The sequence below is a fragment of the Euwallacea fornicatus genome, chromosome 4 (genome assembly GCF_040115645.1).
Source record: "Euwallacea fornicatus isolate EFF26 chromosome 4, ASM4011564v1, whole genome shotgun sequence".
Lineage (NCBI taxonomy): Eukaryota > Metazoa > Arthropoda > Insecta > Coleoptera > Curculionidae > Euwallacea > Euwallacea fornicatus.
The window spans coordinates 4,935,836-4,957,968 of NC_089544.1; the positions used below are offsets into that span (position 1 = coordinate 4,935,836).

Genomic DNA, 22,133 nt, shown 5'->3' on the forward strand with positions numbered 1-22,133 from the left:
TATTTTGACCCGCAAAAGTATTCAAAGACTTTAAAAAGAAAAAAATACAAACTGTGACTAATATGTTGATCAAAATGTACAAAAATTTGCCAGTTAACGTTGTAAAGTTAAAAGCTAAATATCGTTTACCATTATAGAATAATATTTATAAAAATGGCACAGAAAAGAAATGAAACAACAGTTCGTAAACGATAATTAATACTAAAGTGGTGCAACAAGAAAAATGAAAAAATTGTTCGTTTATTAAATAGAAGTAAATTAACTATCTTGTACATCTTAAAAAAAAGAATAAGATACAGAGACATATCATCACTAATATTCGATGAGAAAAACCAAAAAATTAATAGAACTTGAAGGGGCGATTGTTTTACGTCAAAATTTAAAAACTCTTTTTATTTTTGCACTAAAGTTAACGGGATATGCCTTAACTCATTTTGGAAAAGAAGTAAATCCTGAATTATGTGGTTGTGTTATGTTGTTAAGAAGTTATGATATACATGGACGAACTCTTACAAAGAAACCTTTATCAACCAGAAAATTAAAAAAAAAACATTTACTTTACAAATAACTACATACTTAAGGATGATACATTTTGGAATGAAGTACTTTTCTTGATTGATTGATTTACAATAACCCTCACTTAATACTAACTAAACCACAAACCCCAAATATGAACCCTATCAAACATTCTTGCCATGAAGCTGTAAAAAGACTAAGAGCTTACCCCATTACCTCTAAGGACAGTTTAAGCAAGTGTATCTTGGAGTCTTGAAATTCTACTGATGTCCTAGTAATTCAAAATGTAGTTCATTTAGTTCGAAAGGGTGCCCCATTAAATATTGAAAAATGTGAAATCCATTTACTTTCATTTTGTTCAAATATTTTTATGCGTAAAATTTTACAATGTGCATAGAAAATTTAAATTTAAATCAGCTGCCCCTAATTATTTGAAATATTATTTTATTTTATATCATGAAAATTAACGTACTTTTATATGGTATAACTCTTCTAATATTTTACGACGTATAAAACCAATAAAGCTTTTTATTTCAAAAACTAAATACCCTTGCATATGCATATCCAGTGCATATTTAATTAGAAAATTCGCTATTAATAATAGCTAATAATAATCTTAATGTATGGGATGGGATTTCGGCAGATTTGAGTTTAGGACCAGTTGAACTTCCGGCAAACCTAAATCGGGGCACGGTACTTGAGCTTCTGAGAAATGACTTGTCTCTAGTTTTGAAATATGTTCCTCTAGTCTTAAAACAATCTGTTCGCTTCACGTAAAATAACATTCCTTCTCATTACCTCCTATATATAAGGGAGTTCTTCAATATGAATATTTCGCATCGATATTTATTAAAAAGTGTAGTGGAAAAACGATTTTAGTTTTCACACTTCTCTTACCTTAATTCGGGAAAAAAACGAAAATTTTGAAACTTTCTTTTCATTTAAAAAATAACTAAAACTCTTTGTGTCCCGAAACTATCCCCTTGAATGTGCAAATCTTCTCTCATGTTGCTAAGTCTGTACTCCCAGTCATTTACGAGATATCCAAGTTGGGCATTCTTATTATTTAATATTATCCTTATATTGGGGACACTGTATAATATTTCGTATAGCTTATCTTTACCGTTTTTAGACCGGTAAAACGTATTTTTACAAAAAAGGCTGTAAACGTTTTTGTATATTTTAAAGCACTAACTTCTTAGGTGATTCATTCAGTCGAATACTAGCACGGCAGCAAATAAGATGTTTCTTATGTGAAATAAAATAATAATCGGGAAGATTTTGTATTTCAAACAGATATGAGATCACTAGTGCACCTGACGTGTAGCGATCAAAAGGGATGTCGAATCGCTGATATATACTTACTGTAAGTGAAAAATGTTTATCTCCTTTCGTGGTGATACCGGAATTTGTGGTGCTCATGCTGTTGGTGTTTGGAGCAGCTTTCCTCCCTAATGTTTAAGTATAACAAAGTTTACAACTGTGCTCGCTCATGTTAATATGAGGAAATGCAATAAGATGTAAGACTTTAAATGAGGAGATTGTGATGGTTTTGTGGAGACAAACCGATGTAACGTTCAAATAAAATTAATTTGGATTTAAAAAATTCGTCTAGGAAAGTGCAAAAACTTTTTGAAAATAATTAGTAATTAAATCGTAAAAGGATCAAACAAAAACATTCATTTTTTAGTTTTTTCAAAAATCTCCAAATTGATTCAATTTTCTTTCCTTTAGCATATTATTTTTAAATATTGTTATGACTTTCCACTTCATGCAATTACCGTGCTAGCACTGCTAAGGCATCCTGTTTAAGTGCAATACAAATAAAAAACTTATGTTGGGCAATAAACCTTTAATCATGGAACCTGCATATTTATTAAGTAAACAACCAAAACATTAAATTACTTAAATCGAATAACAACCATCTATAATAGTTTTAAATTATTTTAACTTATTCTAATATCGAATAAATAACACTAGCATTAACTATAACTTGGTTCACTCAGCTATCACCTCACATCTGGCCATCATGCCTGTGCCTTTCAATTCAACGGAAGGCAGAAGATATTTTGAAGCATTGACTTTGGTGAAGCCTTAATTTCTAAGTATTCATTCTCTTCATAGTTAGAAGGGGGTGGCGTCGGGGGGCGTAAATCGGGAAGTGGGTACCGGTAAACTGGTGGAGGTGGTATATTTTTGGGATGAAGGGCGCAGTTAACGTTGTGTCACACACAATCATCTAGAGTCATTAGTAGCGGATTTACGTATTCGAAGCCTTCGAATTCCGATTGATCGATTTGGTCTATCACAGAGCTGAAAATAGAAGTTTTTCCATAAATATTAATATTTCTTAAGGCCGCAATGCAGTAAGCAATTTCTTTGTTAACAAACAAAAATATTGCTGGAATTTTGATTCCATATCTAGATTTTACTTATTCGAACCTGATTGTGACGCGACTCTGATTTATCATTTAAAATCCCACAAATCTTGAGATTTATAGAGAAATCCCGAAGATTTTGGTCTGTAAGAAAATAATACCGTAACTTGCCATCTTCGGCTCATTTGTGCCCAATTAAACTGGCTCTGACTTTTCGCAAAAAATAATGAAAATTTGACGACTTACAGAAAATTTTTTAAGTATTTTAACTGCAAAAACATCTTCAAACTTTGTAAATTATCCAACACTATCGCAGCCTTAATATAAGTTCGATATGGTAATTTAAAAAAAAAGTTGTACTTACGGATCATCCGGCGTGAGATGCACAGGTTCGTCAGTGAATTCTGGAGGAAAATTAGCCATATCTCTGTCGGAATCTAGACGTGGTTTATAAGGAGGCGGAATACGTTTCTGCTCAAGCTGAAAATATATTTTTTTAAATTATTTTCGACACAAAAATTTCGAGGAAGCTACTGAATTGTAAGTAAAAATTCCTGAAATGGTGCTTTATGAACTTTTGCTTTATCCTCTATAATAACTGAACTACGGCAACATGTCCAAATTAAGGATTTCTCTAAAACGTGCTGCATCATAAAATTTTATTTGAAAGTTGAATCCAGGGAGTCCGATTTCATCTATCTATTACAGCTGTGCCTAAACCCTTTAAGTCTATTGATAAGGCACTACGCTTTACGTGAGCAACTTTTTGTTCTTTTTTAAAACAAGAAAACATGACCATTTTCCGATAACTAGGCCAAAATTAATAAAAAGGGTATTTTTTCATTATTGAGAACAAATTTCACTGAATATCACAAAATGAAGCATTTTTAGTTAGTAGGTCACCACAACCTTTTTCACTAAGAGTAAATTCAACTGCAAAGGATTTTTAAAGTACGATTATGACATTCTTGAGACCCAGACTAATATTAATTATGACTTCAAATAAACTTATGATATTTTGTTCCGACAGTGTTTTTCTGAATTCGCAGAAAATCCAAGTGATATATATATTTGCAGACATATACACACCCGAAAAAACGATTTTGCCGAGAAATTTTTCCACTGTGTCAAGTTTATTTTAGAATAGTTTATACTAACCAATTCCCAATCGATGTTTCTGAAAAACTGGTGGCTAGTGATTTCCAGAAACGGATCAGAAGTGCAGCATCCCAACCTTTCCAGAGGGTTTTTGTTGAGGAATCCTTTCAAAACGCTAGCTGCCTTTACGCTTAAGGATCTAAAAATAAATAAAAATCTAAAGATAAAATAGATTTAAGAAAATGCAACGGCCGTGGTAAATTGAATATTGAAAGACGAAGAAATTTGTAGACAGAGTTAATTTAATTAATGACTACGTTTACCTCGTGGGAGTTTGGTGCGCTTCTTAAATCGGATCAGGCGCTTTATTCCCGATATGCGATTTGAATAATTCCGCATTTGCATGATCATTCACTGCACCCATTCTCAAAATGAGGCATTTTGAAGAATATTTAGTAATAATAGTATCAAAACTATGCTATTTTTTACATTATTCGAATGCAGAATGCGGGAACCACATGTGAGTAATGTAGGATCAGGAAAATCAGTAAAAAATCACGATTAGATAACGTTTTTCTCGAAACATTCAAACCGATTTTACAAAGTGGATGCAAAACGTTTAATATTTAGTCGAAAAATCTCAATATAAAAACTCTCATCTTTTATGCTAAATTAACAGTCTGACAAAGGAACATATAATATGATGCTGTTATTATCTCATTTTTTTTCTTTATTAGTTTTTTCTTCAGTCCGTTCTAATTTTATTAAATTGGTTCCAACCTTTTCGTCCTCACTGGACAGCTACGTAGTATGTTAATAATAGTCCTTTCTCACCTCGGGATCCTTATGGTTTTTTCCAAAATAACTTGAAACAAATAGTCTTCAGTGTTTTGATCGGGATTTTCCGAAGCTCCTGCTATGTCGAATGGAGACCTTCCAGCTAGCATTTCATATAATAACACCCCTGAAAAATGGTTATATTAATATAACATGTTTTCGATGCAAATTTACTCAATAATGATGTATTTTACGGATTTTTAATAAATGTATGTACCAACCACGTTTTGATGCTTTTAAAAAGTATTTAATTTTAGTAATAGATGTTAATAGATTCGAAAAATAAATAAAAAGTTGAGACTTCATACGGGCACTATAATAATGTATATGCTATCTACATATATCTGCCTAAGGTAAGCGCTCTGATTTTAATGGAACACCTTATAGGACCACATTTGAATTTTTAGCTTACCTAGTGCCCACCAATCTACCGAAAACCCGTAGTCTTCCCCTCTTAGTATTTCCGGTGCTATATAGTTGGGTGTTCCACAAAAAGTTGAGGTGGTATCGCCTATTCGTATCCCCTCCTTGCACATACCGTAGTCAGTGAGTTTGATGTGTCCTTCTTGGTCCAATAACACATTGTCCAACTTCAAATCGCGATAAATTATTCCTTTCCCATGAAGGAAGTTGAGAGCTAGGGAAATTTCAGCTGAGTAAAACTTTGCGTGTTCTTCTGGGAGTTTTCGTTGTCTGAAAAATAAGAATTCATATTAATAAAATATGCAAGATAAATCTGTTTTATGTGATTGTGATAAGTAAAAATTAATCAATCAAAATATTCTCTACAAAGAGTGTTTTGATGATTTGGCAAGCTGGATACACTACACAATCAAATAATGATAATTGGAGAAAATACACCTTATCCGAAAGTTGATAGTTTCGAATATATACAGAGTGTTGAAAGTTAAAATTTTAATTCAGCTTTTTACCATTATTTTGAAAATATTTAGGTCAGATACTTCAAAATTTAAAGAGTAATTTTTTTATGCGTTGACTGTGCTGATGGTGGTTAGTCATGATTTAGACGCATGTTTTCGCCAATTGTCACAATTTACAGTGTAAAATTTCCAGCTTTCGGTTGTCCTATTGTTGATAAATCACTCTATCTAGAATAGAAACATCTTTCGAACAAAGCGAAAACAGTCAACCTCTTTCTGTAATGTACAGAATGAAAATGAGGGGTCCTCTTTCTCAAACTTAGTTACCTTTGCATGTGATACATCAAGTCTCCCCCCCTAATAAACTCGACTACAAAGAATAAGCGTGAAGGAGTTTGGAAGCAGGAATGTAGACCAACAAGGAACGGATGGTTTGATGCAGTCTCAAATACGTGTTTCTCTGTTTGAACCCAGTCAATATCTTCATCATCAGTCACGAGAGCTTTCTTAATAACCTAGAAAATGAATTGATGTTAAATTTATCTGCAGGACCAGATTGTCCCGAAGATGGTACCTTCATTGCATAAATCCGTTTAGTTCTCTTCATTTCTACCATTAATACTTTAGCATAAGATCCCCTTCCTATAACTCGGATTAACTCAAAGTCGCTTAATGAATACTGCCGCTTATCCGTAAACTCTGAGTCATCTAAAATCACATTCGAATCCTGCGTGGCAATTAGTTCGCCTACAAATCGTTAGGTTTAGATACACTTTTGTCCATATAACCCGTTTCAATCCTTAAGCTCCGCTTTTGTCCGCTTCGCTTATAATTTAAACTCGGCTTTATTATCAATTATATAAGCATACATGGATTCACATTAAACTGTCTAAACTGATAGAGAATGGGATATATTTAGAGTGCGAGTCTTAAACTTCAATGATATATTAAAATTAAGCCTCCAATCGGGCCTTATTGGCATACGAGCAATATGGATGTTAAAACTATAATAATTTGATGGTTGATGAGGTGATTTATATTGAACATTGCAAAACCTTGTGATCCAGTAATTATTTTTCTTAATTTTTTTTAACGAATTTTTATAAATCCGTTGCTTTCGCCCTTGAAATGAGAATCCCATTCTGGCTTAGATATCCAATCAGATGGAGAATTAAAAATTTTTGTTGATATCCAATTCCTGTTAAAATGGATGCCCCACAACAAAAATACAAAAAAATGGTACCTGAAGAGTACTCGGTTTAGGGGAGAAAAATCAATATTCAGACTATATCCATCTTGTACATTCATAACAAGGGCGTCGACCTTACCTACTGACCAAAGGATAGTTTTTTGAAGAATCTCCTGTCGTTAAGACGTTGATTAAAGACTAATTTACTGTGACCATTAGGCCTGATTTTTCAAACGCCCGACAACTTTGCCAGCAAGATAATTTCCACGGACATTTATAAATTAACCAATGCGCCGCTCTAATTTCGTCACTTCTAAGGAAACTATCTTGCTGGCAAAGGTATCAGAAGTCTGAAAAATTGGATTTAACAATATTTAAATACTTACTAGAAGGCTCTATGGCCGCCTTATTAATTTCACGACTAAAACTATGCAAATTGGTGTTTGCTGGAGGGGTGTCTACAATGATGTGCATTGTATCCTCGTTCCGATCATCGCAGAGTAAATTGTCTATGTTTTGTTCATTTGTACAGATTATATTCACAGCCTTGTGACATTTCTTATGGACAAGAAGTTTGCACTGGATGCATTTGAATCCCTGCCTGCCCAGTCCCCATATTCGATCGTGGCAATAAGCACAAAACGCTCGCTAAGAAATGATCATCATCATCGGTCAGGTCACGGGCCGACCACGAACAGGTCACGGTCCGGTTCCGATTAAATCAAATATTGTAACATTCGTTCTGTATTCATTAACACAACGATCATTTAATCGGGCCGGTAATGTGAATAAACGGAACGAAACGTTTGTTACAATATCTGATTTGACCGTGATCTGACCGCAACCTGTCCGATAGAAGATTTGTTCGAGTTTATCAGAAAACTATTGTAAATTGGTTTGGGAATCGTTCCAGATAAGATGCATTATTCTCGAAGATTCTCAGACCATTCCAAAATCGTTTTCCCTTGGGTTGGAACAAGCTTGTTATGAATCTTTAAAGATAAATCGTAAATCTAGTTAAGTTTGATTTTATTGGGGACAACCAATTAGGTATAGTTAATTTTGTAGGGTCTATAAATTCATTTAAATTAAAAAAATGTATAAGTTAAATTTAAACCTGCCTTACCAAACCGAACATTATCTAATAATTAAATAATTTTACAATTAAACTAACTTACCCTGTTAAAACGTTTAGCCTGGAATATGTGCCCGTTAATTCTATAGAGTTTGCGCCATCTTCGAGCTCCCCTTCTGTAAATACTTCCTGAAAAAAATACCATGCTCAAAGATTTTAGATAATTTCGCTAATTAGCCAGCTAAACTTCATCAGCATAATCTACAGCTAGATAGAAAAACATGTTCTGAAATATAACTTTTGAGATTTGCAAGCTTTGGTTTCACGGCGTCTTCAGTTTTCAACATTTTGAAATCTTACATTTTGCCCAAACATTACTCTCTCTTTATAACCTTCTGGGCCAGATTTTACAAATTTTTGAAAAATTATACAGCATGATGGAATTTTTTGTTTGGTCATTCTAGGATTTCTGAAAAAAATTATGAGATTATACGAGTATTTTTTCTAGTAATACGTTTTAAGGTATTATCTTTCCTCTACTTTCATGATAGACTAATAGGTAACCACTTATGGCGAAAAGACTTTTTCCCCCACTATTGCCAGTTGCAATAAATTTTAAACAACTTCATTATTTTCCTATTTTTATTTTAATATGTCCCAAACGGAATGTTTTTGCAATGTTAATAAGATATATCGTTTTTATATATAAAAAAAAAAACTTGAAGTAATGCAAATGTTTAATAAAAATTGCAATCTACTGACTGGCAAAAAAGTTACGGAAGTTTTAAATATAAACCATTAGACCTATATGGCACTATTTGTGAACAAGAAACAAATAGATATAATATTTAAACTCCTCATGTTAGAAACTACCAAGTTAGCGGTTCTTATTGATTTATACGAATTTTTTAAAATTTTAAAAGGCGAAACTAACGCAAAATTTGAACTTTGATCCTCAGTATATGCAATATTAACTTTTAGATTAAAGAAGTGTAGTAATTTCCTTCAGGATTTTATGGTTCAACTCAGAGTTTTTTAAATTAGGCAGCCTGTATATATTATTATATAATCATATTTTCTCTAATGGTTTTCAAGCGAATTACGAATTTCTGTTTCATAAAAACAACGTGCAACTTTGAATAAATGGAACTTATGAGAAAGCAAAAATATGATTAGAAAGGTGGACGATAACATCAATCTTTGATATCGAAACGTGCTTACAAAGAGTGTTCTAAAAGTATGGAAAAATCGAATTTGTTCACTAATTAGTGAGACGATTTTAATTTTATTTTGCAAAATAAATACGGTGTGTGTAAAAGAGATCCAAAATGTCCAAAACTCGTTTATTTGACCTTTGATCCCCATATTTCATTGAAAATATCTGAATACTTAGCATAAAAAATTGCAAGATACCATGAAAACCAAACGTGGTCAATTGAAATTTTTAGACATTTAACAAAAATTTCATTCAGACTCAGATTTTCTTATAGAATTAAGATCTTGTCAATGAATGCCGATTCAAGTTAGAACACACATACGCAGTGCGGTGCGGACGAAAAATAAGGAATAAGTGGAATTTTCTCATAAAACTAGAAAAAATTACATTCTCATTTTTTTTTGCGTTCCTCATACGAATTTTTCCAGCAAAGTATACAAGTTAGATGACAGAAGTGGGGCCACAATAAACTTCAATTTTTGTAGTCAACTATAGTATAGGTATATTCTACAATATTTTTTGCATTTGCAAATTTTACCTTCGTGTAGCATTTGTTCTAAACCCACTAACTTTATTTGTTTCAAAAAAATGTTTAGGTGCTTGTCATTTCATGAGTGATATGAATTTTTGTAGGTATCCCATATCATCGGAAACACTGGTATCAGGAACACAAGAAAAAAAATTTGAGTACGTAATTCAGGAACGTGTTTGATATTTAATTATTTATGAGAAAATCCATTATTTTTTTCTTTACATTACGATTGTACATATGTATGTAAATATATGACCCTTTATCAACCCTTACCTAATTTTTCTGACTGTCTGCTTCTATGTGTACATAGTAGAAGGCACTTTTTTAAAATGCGTGTTATAGGAAATTTCCTTTCGTGCGGACTAGCCAGCATTGTTTTACCGTATTTTTTAAACTTGCAATACAAATATTTAACAAATGACTTATACACTTAGATCTAACATGTATAGGCTAAACGGTACACTTTATAAATACATAACAATCAAAACACAAACACCTTCTTTAACAATTTATAAGTTTATAGGCAAATACGTTCAAAATATAACATATAGAGTCCTACCGAAATATCTTTGTGAAATGAAAGCGATGGAGTATCGACGATGGGTAGAGACCCATAAAAAATGGATAGCAAAAAACTGGGGTCAAATAGGACGTACCTATTATAGGATATCTATAGGAATTCTATATGGTCGTTTTACCGGAACGTGAAGAGACAGATCTTTATCTATACTACCTACAAAGAACTTACATTAAAATGATAACGCTCTGTGTCTACCAAACAAAAGTGTCCATCTACTTCACTAATTGTAAATTAAAAACAATCTGACTTGAATAATGAATTAATTATTAATTACTAAAGTAGTATCCTTAAGAATACTTTGATTTCAGTATCGAAATATCGTCTATTCGTCATTACGTCTTATCGAAGTTTTTTAAGCTAATTTTAGTTCGGGCAATTTAACAAACAACCTAAAAGTATATGCACTGTGTAGGAAAAGTCCGACAACCCTGAAATATTTCCAAAAATATGATTTATTAAAAAATACCTTGTATAAAAATTGAGAGAGTTTAAAAACTCTACCATTCTGTGATATTCAGAAATATATAAGGTGTGTCACAAAGTAGCAATAAATTGAAGTTATGTTTTTTCTTAAGGAAATGCATTGGAAACTTTGTTTTGACATTTTTTGATTCACTTTCGCATTCTCAACACAAATTCATACAACATGTCCTACGACTAACTCTAGTCACTTAGCAACTATTATAGAACTAAAGAAAAAAAAACAAAAGAAAATTGTTCTTATATAAATTAATTTATTTTTATTGAAGGAAGTGGTCAAAATATGCCCGCTGAACTCCTTGCCAATGAGCTAAATTAAAGTAGAACTCCTTAATAATTGATCCAGGATTTCAACAGTAATGAGATGGCATACATAAGTAATTCTTATTCTTAACTCGTTTAAATCTGCCGGTTTCGTGATATATACCTTACTTTTGAAATGGTACCATAGAAAAGACTCAAGAAGTGTCATATCCGTTCATCTAGGAGGATACTCTATTTCACCTCCATGTCTTATCCAAGCTGCATAACAAGCAAGCTGATCACTACATAGATTAAACAAAAAAAGACAAGCCATTATCACCTTTGTTAATAACACTTAGAACAGTCTTCTAATTTATCAAATTTGTTGCATCTCCAAATTTTCAGCACTTAATCCACTGAAAATAAGTCCGTTTGGCATTCTTCATATCAGTAATCGTTACTGAACCACTAGAATTAACCATAAGACATGTTACATGATATGTGTTCAGAATTCGAGGCAAAATTAGAAAATATCATAAAAAGTTTCCATTGACATTCCATAAGAAAAACCATAACGTCAATTGGCTACTACTTTATAACAGACCTTGTATATTTTTGAATACCACAGAATGGCGGAACTTTTAACTCCTTCAATTTTTATAAGGTATTTTTTAATAAATTATATTTTTTTCGAGATGTTTCAATGTTGCTAGACCTTTCATACATAGTGTATGTACCTATATATTACCTTGATGAACACCAAGTATTTATATAAAGACACTTACTGTTCATATGTCCCTTACCGTGAGTTTTTTGAAATATGTTTGATGAAATAGTCCGGGAATTACCGAATTATTAGTTGACTTGAAAAGTTAGTTAATACCAAAGTGTTTTAATAATCTAGGAGATGAGAGAAAATGGCACGAGACGAATTTTTTACTAAAATATTCGATGACATGGTATAATCAACTCTTCGAATTATATTAAAGTTCGGCCTAAATGAAATCAAGCTTACCCCACATTAGTCTGCATTGATTTTATGAAGTTCGCATTTATATCAAATAACAAAGAACTAGCTAGCTCAATTTTGAAAAGACATTTTAATAGAACACTAAAAATGTCCTAATTTAACCATGTTTTAATGGCGAGTATTACACAGTAAAAATTTAACTGAGACCTATCAAATTATATTCCAAATACTGGAAGACGCATCTGTGAGTGTTCGTCCTCTAAACTCGAAGAATTTCGCTTGGACGAAACAGCTTATATTTATTCAGTATGTTATTATTATGTATATATTGCTATATTCGTTAAGAAATTGTGGCACATGTAGAGTGTTATTGATACTTACTGTCGTCTGCTTCTCCAGACCCAGGTCCTTGTGCAGGAGGATTAGGGAACACTGTAAAGAAAACACCAAAACCTAATAATAAATATTGTGTTTCATGTCTTTTTGTGGTTTGAAATTTGTTTTTGTTAAAATAAATTGAGGCAAATAATTTCGACATCCTAGTGGCATCTTTTGAATAAATTCTAATGAACCTTTTATTGAGACGATGATTTTAATAGCAGCATAGGTAAATACGAAATTTACCTACAGATTGTGTCTTCTTACGCGAGGCCCTTTTTAGTATCACGCTTTAAAAAGTTTCTTTTACAGCTTTCAATAAAAGCAAAAATTTGTAATATTCATTTTTTAGGGTGTAAAAATTATACTGAAACCGTAGAGAAGGACAAGATTGCGTAATCAACCATCTCCTCTAACATAATTATATTCCTAGTGTAGCAAGTCTCAACATCAATGAACAATACTTAATCGATAATTTAGTGACTAATTTCAGTTATCAATGATAGACCTAAAATTACAACGCTTACTTGGACAATGCTGATTGCAGGATGCACCAGACTGTATTCAAGCCTTATCGTACTTAAGAAAATTAGACAACTGTTACATTATTAATATTAATTTCCTTGCTAACCAGGCATGATTTGGGACTTATAGAATCTTTAAAGTTACATAGCACATGTGCTTGAATAATATCGTACCTTTATCAGGATTAGTCATAGGGCTGAGGTTAACCCCCGTGGTGGTCACAGGAGCGACATAAATCAACGCCGCATCCCCCAGAAAGTCGAAAAATCGAAAAATCCAGGACCTCCGATCCATATTAATTACATTTTATTCCATTGCACGATCACAAAATATTTATTTTCAACAACATATAGCGAACATCAAACAACAAACTAAAGTGATAACCTGGTATCTTTTCGTTACACCTATGTTTCCTGATAAGGAGCTATCTCTGCGAATTAATTTTAATGTTGATGAGTGGCAGATAGCAATTAACATCTCTAATTTCATGTGCCGTTGGATTCATGAAGACCGATGCGGATATTGTGAGTACCGTTACATGTAGGTCTAACTATTACTGTAAGATTGGTTTTGAAGAAATAGAACTGTAGGTACTGTCCACGAGGGAGGAAAAATATTATTACAAGTTGTTTAACAAAGGTGTTTCTTCCTTCTACCTACTTACCGGTTCGTATACAGTCATAGCCAGGCTCTGAACTGCTATCATCATCTGACAAAGACATGTGGTCTTGATGAAAATCCAAACATGCATGATAGTGATGCTCAAAGTTATGGGGAACCGCATACTCCACTGCGGTATGTCTGCTTCCCACTCTTGTAAGCGTATTTCCAGCGGATAAAGTGCCACTTTTCTGTCGCTCGATATGAGCTGGGCATAAAATGACTGTTTGCGACCCGATCATGAGATTCAGATCTAGACTTGGTCTTCTGAAAAAAACAATTATATCGATTGTTTAATGCGTCAATTTAACCATAAAGACCCGGACAACGCGTTATGAAATTTCCTTCCATGTATTGGGATCTCGGTAACTATAGGAGTTACACAACCGGTAACACCAGAAAAATCCTAGACAACTGTTAGTAAATATTCAAATTTTTGAAAACTTTTAACAAAGCTATTATCAAAAGACCATCATAAGTCCTTTACCCTTGCCAATGTCAATTTTGCGAAATTCGAATTCATCTTTTCTTCATACATAGTGTTTCAGAGTAAGTCTGCCAACTGCTTTCTCTGATTTCCTGTGACTGGAATAAGAAAGAAAGTTCATACGAACATGGATTCGTTCTTGCTTCCCATCTAAAATACAGGGTTGTATTTTTTTTAGTTTTTTGCTAATAAATCCGTTCCGGCATTAAATAATTTAATAAAAATTAGAGAACGGAAAATAGGTGTTAAGACACATGTTTTAAGGTGACAAATTTTTTTTAATTTTATCTATAGCGTCCAAATTGATATGATTCTGTACGTTTTAAACAGAAAATGTGAAACGGTACTCATTTAAAAAAATAATAATTTCCTAAATGCTTCATATTCCTATGAGAAAAATATTAGCTATTATATTGGCCATTTTCGCCAATCGAACCAAAATACCTCGATTATAGTTACACTTATTTAGTCTTCTGATTCCTACCTAGACAATGGATGGTGTTCAGCATCAAAATCACCTTCGCATATCTGTGTAGTGGAATTGTGAGAAACCGAAGATGGGCAAGTTTCTTGAGGCAATGGTGCGGGTTCCTCAAGAATTTCTATGGGGTTCTGGACGTGATTATTGTGCCGTTGCTGTGAAGAACCACCACTTGGTGCCTCTTGACTAAATTCCTTGTTCCTTCTAGGACTCCGGCCTCGATCAGCAGCAGGAGTAGCGTTCCAATATCCCCAAGCCATGATTCACAATTTAAAGGCGTCTATAATTTGAATAGGTTAAAGTGAAAAACCGTACATATACTTGAGTTTTTTACTGTCGTTACCGACACAAAAATAATATTGAAAGACCTCCGATTTCTGTATACTTCTATTTCCTATGAGTTGCGCGTGCAACGATAGGAAAATGAACTTATTTCCCACGGCAAAATAATGGAAGTGGATAGATAAAAAAGTCTTCCTGTGAAAAGTTAGAATTTTGAAAAATTTAAATAATATAATATTTTGTGTAAAACATCAAATAATAGACATATGAGAGCTGCAAACACGAAAAAAGGGGGGCACAAGAAAAATTGAAAAAAACACAGCTTTTAAGGCTTACGCTTTATCATCAGTCCTCAACCACCAACATACCAACAGTCAAATTCATTTTTTTTAAGGGAAGTTTTAGACTATTCAATTTTCTGAAACATACTTAAGAGGTTTTTTTGGAAAATATCGTTATTTTTATTGATTTTTTATGGATTTTGAGTTGACACGTCTTAATTTTCAAAAGTTTTTAAGGGTCATCAATATATCTTTTAAGATTACTTCTTTGAGAAAATTTATAGATATTTTTATAGCTATTTTCCGGCGAAATTTCTTGGCAATTGCGTGCAAAAGATTTACTTCATTTTTATTTACTTCTTAGAGGTTACTAAATCCCTTTTATACACCTCACTTGTGATATTCAAGATATTTTAAAAAGATTCTGAAAAATTGCTCCGAAATATGTTAGGATCTTTGGAGTGTTTCACCGGAGTTTTGAAGTTTGATCAGAACTTGATAGCATACTGAAGGGATCTTTTTTTAGTTTTCGATATTTGCCAAGCACCATTTAGGTTTCACGCCGCTTCCAAGTGACTGATGTAATTTTTCGAAGTTTGAAACAGGGGTACTTTTATGTATGGAAATGGGTGGATCCAAAAGCAAAGCATAGAAAAAGAATGGTTGAAATATTCTAAGCATCAACATTATATGCTATTACATTAATAACTGGGATATATCGTGAATCAATAGTAATTCAAATATAAAAAAGAAACATAATATGGATATTGAATAATAAATTTCATTACTTATCGGTTTCTGGAATTACATGATTTATGAGCTACATGTATACGTCCATATAATAGAGTTCAGTTTAATAAGTTTTAAAATTTCATTTAAACAATATTCTTACATGAAATTAATTTTTTCATTTGATTTTCAACGATTAAAGAAATTCGGGGTGACTAGCGTAAAATAGCATATTCTAGAGGATCAACCTATGCCATCGACATTTAAAATCGGGCGTTAGGCTCGTTTGCTTTGTGTAAAATTCAAGCAGATTTGCAACGTCTTCGGAAATATTCAAATTATTTTTTTTATAGAAACATGCACAATATGTATTTGCAATAAATATTTACAGATATCAATACATACTGGACCAATGCAGACCCTCAAAGTTACGATCACAAATTATAGAATCTTACTTCCCACATAGCGACATACACAACTAGAAGTGACGTACGCGATGTTGCAATCGTAATAAAGCTCGATAGCTGCAAAATTGCTAGGAAAAATATATAAGCGATAAATCAGTTAAATATGGAGTTAATTGAAAATTTGCAGAAAAAAAATTGCAGATAAAAATTTGCAACAAACAATTTTCCAGTATTTGGTTATGCGAAAAACATAAGTCTATAGATTTAAAACCTACAATTCTCGGACAAAAAGACAATCGGGCAACAATGGAGAGTAAAACAAGGTAAGTCAGAGTCGGCGATCAATAGCTATGGAAATGGCTGTGGAAGAGTTCTGCTCTATTTTGGCAAGGCATTGAAATTTTTTAGTTATGAAATTGGACTATATCTAAGAAAAGTTAAAAGAGAAATATTTGGGTATAACAAAATGTTCGAAAAACTAGTTTAAAGACCAAAAGAATCTACGAACGCAGCATAATAAGAAAACCGACTTAATTATTTTCCTACGAGTCTGCTATAACGTGACTTTACCGCATGCATTTGTCCACTAAAAATGGAACTTTAACTAACTTGTGCGGTATTTCTTTTCCAACGAACATACGGTAAAGTGGCTGAACCACTTGATTGCTGAGCAAATCTCGTTTCAAGTGTCAGAATCTCAAGCCACGCAATTTTAAGTTATGCAATAGGAAGTTGTGGCCTAACTGACACAAGTGCGGTAACTAAATAAATAATATTGTAGTAATATGTGCAAAAGTATTTTCGCCGCACTCGATTTTTAGCGTATTTTTGTTGTTCTGTGTGTACTTCAAAATCCTGCAAAAATAGAAAGGTAACAGTTATTTACCTAACAAGTGCGGAAAATGATACTTTACCGTCTTCTGATTGCAGTTATGCGGTCAGCAATCGACTAGGGTACAAACACTCCCGCAAGTATTAAGCATTTTTCTCCCACGAGCACATATGTAATAATTTTGTTGTCTTCTGTAAGTTTAAATAAATATTAGCTACCATATCACTCAAGGCATTGGAAACTAAATTTCATACGTTTTCAGGGAGATTTGGATTCTCTGCCAATCCTAAACGTTTAATTTTCTTATCTTAAAGTGTCTTCTATAGCCTTTTACCTGGATTTGATAAAAAACATAAAAAATAATATATGTTAACTTTGATGTAAATTTAACTCCATATATTTTGTTCTTTTGAGTTAAAAAGGTAAGTACGCCTACAATATCCCTACGTCCTCTTTCGTAAGGATCGATTTATCTCGAAAAGTTAAATTGCTAGTGGCGTCTCACATAACATTTGACGTTGACCAGCGTTTTTAACCATTTTCGAGTTATCATTCGTTAACACGCTCCTGGGCCATCGTGCATGTCGTATATGGCAAAGAAAGCACATATAGGTATCATGAAGACACATTTTATTAACAAATAGAAATTCAGGTAAAAAACCGTATAAACATGTTTTAGCATGAAAATAATTTATAACAATATCTTAAAATTCAACGTTACACAAAATATCATCCAACCCGTCATCCATAAAGTCATCTTCCAGCAAGCATTTTCCTTTTGTCAGATTCTCGTCACTGACATCGACTGAAACGTAGTTCAAAATATTGTTAGTCTTTGGTTCATACTCTAAAGTTTGTGGAACCGATGATAAAGACTCTTTAGTTAGGCCCATGTCTTGTAAAATGCGTTGTTTCTTTTGAAGCAGCGTCCATATAAAATCATCCACTGTGCCATCTGCTAGCAAATACTGAATTAGCACATCCTTTTCTTGGCCTATTCTGTGCACTCTGGCTTCTGCCTGATCTAGTATCTGTAAAAAAACATTCATTAGGTTTTTGTGAATTTAATTTTGCAGTTTGTGTTTACTAACGCTGGGATTCCAATGTAATTCTGCGAAAACTACTCTTTGCGCTGCCGTTAATGTAATTCCCGCATTTGCACTTGTAATCGACAACAGGGCACACACATAATTGTCATCTGATTGAAATCGATCTATAAAGTATTTGCGTTGGTCCGTGGAAGTATTTCCATCTATCCTGACGTATTTGCAGTTTTTAAATGTAATTACTTTCTGTATAGCGTCCAACATATTATGGTGATGTGCAAAAATGAGAAACTTCGTTTTTGATGCCAGAACTTTCTCTACAAATGCGCTGAAAAGTTATGTAAAAATGTGATAAGCCACAGTCCAATTCGCCAAGTGATTTTAAGATAATCCTTGATATAAACGTGGACCAACAAGTGATTTATTAGCGAGATACGAGGTGTTAACGTTAAAAATATGTTTGTTTTGATTCCAGAAGAAATATTACTTTGTGAATATATATAAATCAAAATGTTACACAAACTCTTTAATTATCGCCAAGATCAACAAAAACTATCAATAAAAACAATTAATTGATCTTAAACATATGTATATCATTTTTACATTACTATGCGTCTCGGTTGCGAAACATTTGCGGAACTGTGTGTATATGAAGGAATTATCTTAAATCTTACACCGAGAATTGCACTATGATGAATGGGCATGCAAGAAATAAATTAACAATGTAAATAATTAGATCTAAGAAAAGATAAAAAAAATTTAAGTGTCAAGAGCAAGATTAATCTTAATAATAAAATTCCATATCTTTTGATGTAGAGTTAACAAATACACGATTGTTTTCCGATCCTTAGCATTAAGCGCATCGTCTTTCTGTTCTCAATTATATTGTTAAGAGTGGAGACAATATTGATTACATGTTCTTAGTATAATTAGGTAGTTAGGAATGTGTGAATAAAGAAGGGATTCACAAAATTTGAGACCAAACTCCTACATAATGTTTCTTACTTTCTACTCTGTAAGTAAGAAGTTTCCTGTCATCACAGTTCAAATCTGACCATTCTCTACCTAATTAACGCAAAAAAGAATGGTGTTGCAGTTAACCCTGTTACCATAATGATATATGCAAATTTATATTTTAATCTTTTGATAAATAAAAAAGTTAACTTTGACTTTATAATTTAACAATAAATTTTAATTTTTTTCTACGATTTACTTACCATACGGCGGGTATTTTTATTTTTGCTGTTTCCGAGAAAAATGTTAGTAACAAAGCATGTTTATCTCTCGATTTCACCGAACTGAATTGGGTGGATAGACTTTCTAACCGCTTCCGATCCTCTTCATTTAGCCGATTCAAATTTAAATCAAGCTTTACAACTTCATGAGTTTTACTAGGCAACGATCCTAAGACATCTTCCTTTTTCCTTCTAAGCATAAACTTTTTTCTAAGAAGTAATTCCAATTCTTGCAGATTAGATTGTCCAGACGTATTGAGACCAAAGGGTGTTTGATGTGAATCACAGTACCTTTTCGCATATTCGAAAAAGGAACTAAAAAAGTGGCTATCAATCATCTCTAATTGGGGGTAAAGTTCTTTTGGTCTTGACAGAGCCGGAGTCCCGCTGAGAAGGATTACTCTTTTGGCTTGCTTACAAAGCTTCAATGCGGACTGAGTTACTTTCGCCTTGTAGTTTTTTAAGTTATGCGATTCGTCAATTATTATGCACCCAAAACCTCTCGCAAAGATTTTATCGACACACCGCAACATTAAATCGTGGCTAACGATGAGTATTTGGGAACTGCCTATATAATCTTTTGCAGATGCCATATACTGGATCTGCAGAATGGAAATAGATGGTAAGTATCTCTGTATTGTTTCTTCCCAGACATTTCTGAAATATTTTAATTTTTTTTTAATGAATAATCATTTTTCTGTTATTTTAAATATAAAAATCAATCTAACAATTACATATCTCCATAGCACTAAAATATTATACATTGTACTAGAAATCCCTTTATAAAGGTCATCAGCTATATCTTAGGAACTATGTCTGATAGACGTTCGAATCAAAAATCTTATTCAAAAATATAATCACAAAAGCTATAACTGTACAAAGTGCAGAAAGTACCATATTTTAAATCCCAGACATTCTACTGTTACTATTTACTTTCTGGTACTACTTACCGCATGGATGCAGTAGTAACTATCAGCAAAGGCCAATCTCTCTTGTAATAATGGGCTATACCTAAAGCCTGAAATGTTTTGCCCAAACCCATATCATCAGCAATAAGACATCTTCCATTTCTATTCACACCAAACCTTAAATAAATACTTAATATGTTTATTTTAGTTAGAAATCTTTTTTAAAAGATATTGATGGATTGTTGGAGCTTTATGTGAACATTTTGTTCTTTTAGTTTGTAACAATCTCCATTTCAACTGAGTTGTTACCTTTTACCATGATTACCTTTTAACAAACTGGTCATGCATATAATGTTGAATAAACTTATAATTAAATTTTTTTTAGTTGTACCCAGATTTACCATTAAATTTAATTGAATAAATACATACTGAACACCTTCCAACTGGAAAGGAAGCAAAGCTTGATACAAGGTTTCATCAATTTGAGAGAGATCTATTTCTTTTTCCAGTATTTGATCTTTCCAACATTTTAATATAAACTTAGGTAGGAGATCCACAACAACCTTTTGTGATTGTAAATTCCCCAATTTTACAACCATAGAATCATAATCATCTAAGTTAAATGTCCATTCTCGACTTTCAGGTTCTAAAAACAAAAAATCAAGATTACACTACAGAGATATTTAAAATTATAAGAATTACGGGGTTAATAAATTGAGAAAAAGTGGTGAATTAGAATGCTTGTGAATTCATTTTGAAAGTGGATTTATCTGTTTTGGTCTTGGCATATATGTTTGAAATCTTGATTTTGCTTGCTGATTGTAAACTTTTTTTCCTTATGAACTCCATATTAAAACTACATGATATCGAGAAAAATTAAATATATAATAATAATTTTTTTTGCTTATGGGTGACGTTTATATTAAAAAAAATTACATTTCTTTAAATAATAGTATAAAATACTGATATACTTTTTTTAAATTAGCATTTCTTAAGTTTTTTTTTTAATATTTAAAGATTACAAATGTACTCCCAACTCTCAATGTGACATAAACAAGTTTCTTTTACGTATGTGTATCAAGATATGAAGGTTAAGTTTAGTAGAATGAAGTATATAAGCCATAATTCAACCACTTGTTCACTCCATAGCCTCATTTCTGGATGAAACATTTCTTGTTTGCCGAGGCATGTTATTCAATGTTGAAAGTACATTATCCACAGTTTTGGAAACAGGTATTTAGGTTACTCTCAATTAATAGAATCAAAATGCTGAAAATAAAAATTCAGTGGTTCACACAGTGATTAAACTAAGTAATAACTTTTTGAAAAATCTGTTTTTAATAAACTAAAATACTCACTATAGTTTCTCGAGGGGACAGTTTTCAACACTTCTACAATAGGCGGACAAAATGAAGACATTTCAACAGAAAATTTGTTTAAAGATACCAATTTTATTGTGGCAGTTACAGGTTTTGATGACCCAGAAATTTCAATTGGTGATTTTGATTGTGCTACAAAAGAACTAAATGGTTTTGCCGAGGATTTTGTTATTTCATAGGGCTTCTTCCTATATGGGGACCAATGTTTTTGAACTACGTCCGCCTTTGCTGACGAGGAGAGATGGTGGACCCTATGGGGAATTGATGATTTGTGACTTGGTATATTGCTCAGTTTAATGGGACTACTGTTATTTCTTGCCAATTTTTTTAACGCCTCTTGTCGCTTTCGTTCAATTTCTTGAGGTGAACAAGCCATATTCTTAATTAAACTGAATGGTACAAACTACTTATAAGAATATTTCAATATAATAACAGTGCAATAAAACATAAACACAGCACATGGCGACATAACACTAGGGGTAATAGTCGCGAATTACCTTTCCATAGG

General features: G+C 32.5%; 2 protein-coding genes across 3 annotated transcripts; both read right to left on the reverse strand.

Annotated features, from left to right (window-relative positions):
• Positions 1-2,367: 2,367 nt before the first annotated feature.
• On the reverse strand, positions 2,368-14,786 carry LOC136338801 (atypical protein kinase C-like). The gene is made up of 12 exons (XM_066281520.1): positions 14,530-14,786; positions 13,563-13,825; positions 12,377-12,427; positions 8,078-8,163; positions 7,286-7,547; positions 6,285-6,457; positions 6,038-6,225; positions 5,242-5,522; positions 4,827-4,956; positions 4,053-4,191; positions 3,259-3,374; positions 2,368-2,829 (listed from the first exon to the last, which is right to left on the reverse strand). The coding sequence occupies exons 1-12, from the start codon at positions 14,784-14,786 to the stop codon at positions 2,742-2,744; spliced, it is 2,034 nt and encodes a 677-aa protein (XP_066137617.1). The 3' UTR covers positions 2,368-2,741.
• A 2,884-nt stretch (positions 14,787-17,670) lies between these two features.
• Positions 17,671-22,127, reverse strand: Marcal1 (SWI/SNF-related matrix-associated actin-dependent regulator of chromatin subfamily A-like protein 1). 2 transcript variants are annotated; one of them, XM_066281522.1, is made up of 7 exons: positions 21,932-22,087; positions 21,605-21,876; positions 20,676-20,892; positions 20,289-20,423; positions 19,321-19,995; positions 18,149-18,431; positions 17,671-18,088 (listed from the first exon to the last, which is right to left on the reverse strand). In XM_066281522.1, exons 2-7 carry the CDS (start codon positions 21,663-21,665, stop codon positions 17,762-17,764), a joined length of 1,698 nt encoding a protein of 565 aa, XP_066137619.1. In that variant the 5' UTR covers positions 21,666-21,876; positions 21,932-22,087; the 3' UTR covers positions 17,671-17,761. The 2 variants fall into 2 exon arrangements, with proteins under 2 accessions (XP_066137619.1, XP_066137618.1); XM_066281521.1 differs by having other exon boundaries at positions 21,605-22,127.
• Positions 22,128-22,133: the final 6 nt, after the last annotated feature.

Bases quoted from the DNA above. Each gene is read 5' to 3' on its own strand.
- LOC136338801 (XM_066281520.1), bottom strand. From the start codon at position 14,786: ATGGCTTGGGGATATTGGAACGCTACTCCTGCTGCTGATCGAGGCCGG. The intron at 6,458-7,285 runs GTAAGTATTTAA...AACGATTTGTAG, and splicing joins GGCGGCCATAGAGCCTTCTA to GCGAACTAATTGCCACGCAG. The intron at 6,226-6,284 runs GTACCATCTTCG...TTCATTTTCTAG, and splicing joins AACGGATTTATGCAATGAAG to GTTATTAAGAAAGCTCTCGT.
- Marcal1 (XM_066281521.1), bottom strand. From the start codon at position 22,001: ATGGCTTGTTCACCTCAAGAAATTGAACGAAAGCGACAAGAGGCGTTA. The intron at 19,996-20,288 runs GTAAGTAGTACC...AAAATATTTCAG, and splicing joins GTTACTACTGCATCCATGCG to AAATGTCTGGGAAGAAACAA. The intron at 18,432-19,320 runs GTAAGTAAATCG...ATAACTTTTCAG, and splicing joins ATAAAAATACCCGCCGTATG to CGCATTTGTAGAGAAAGTTC.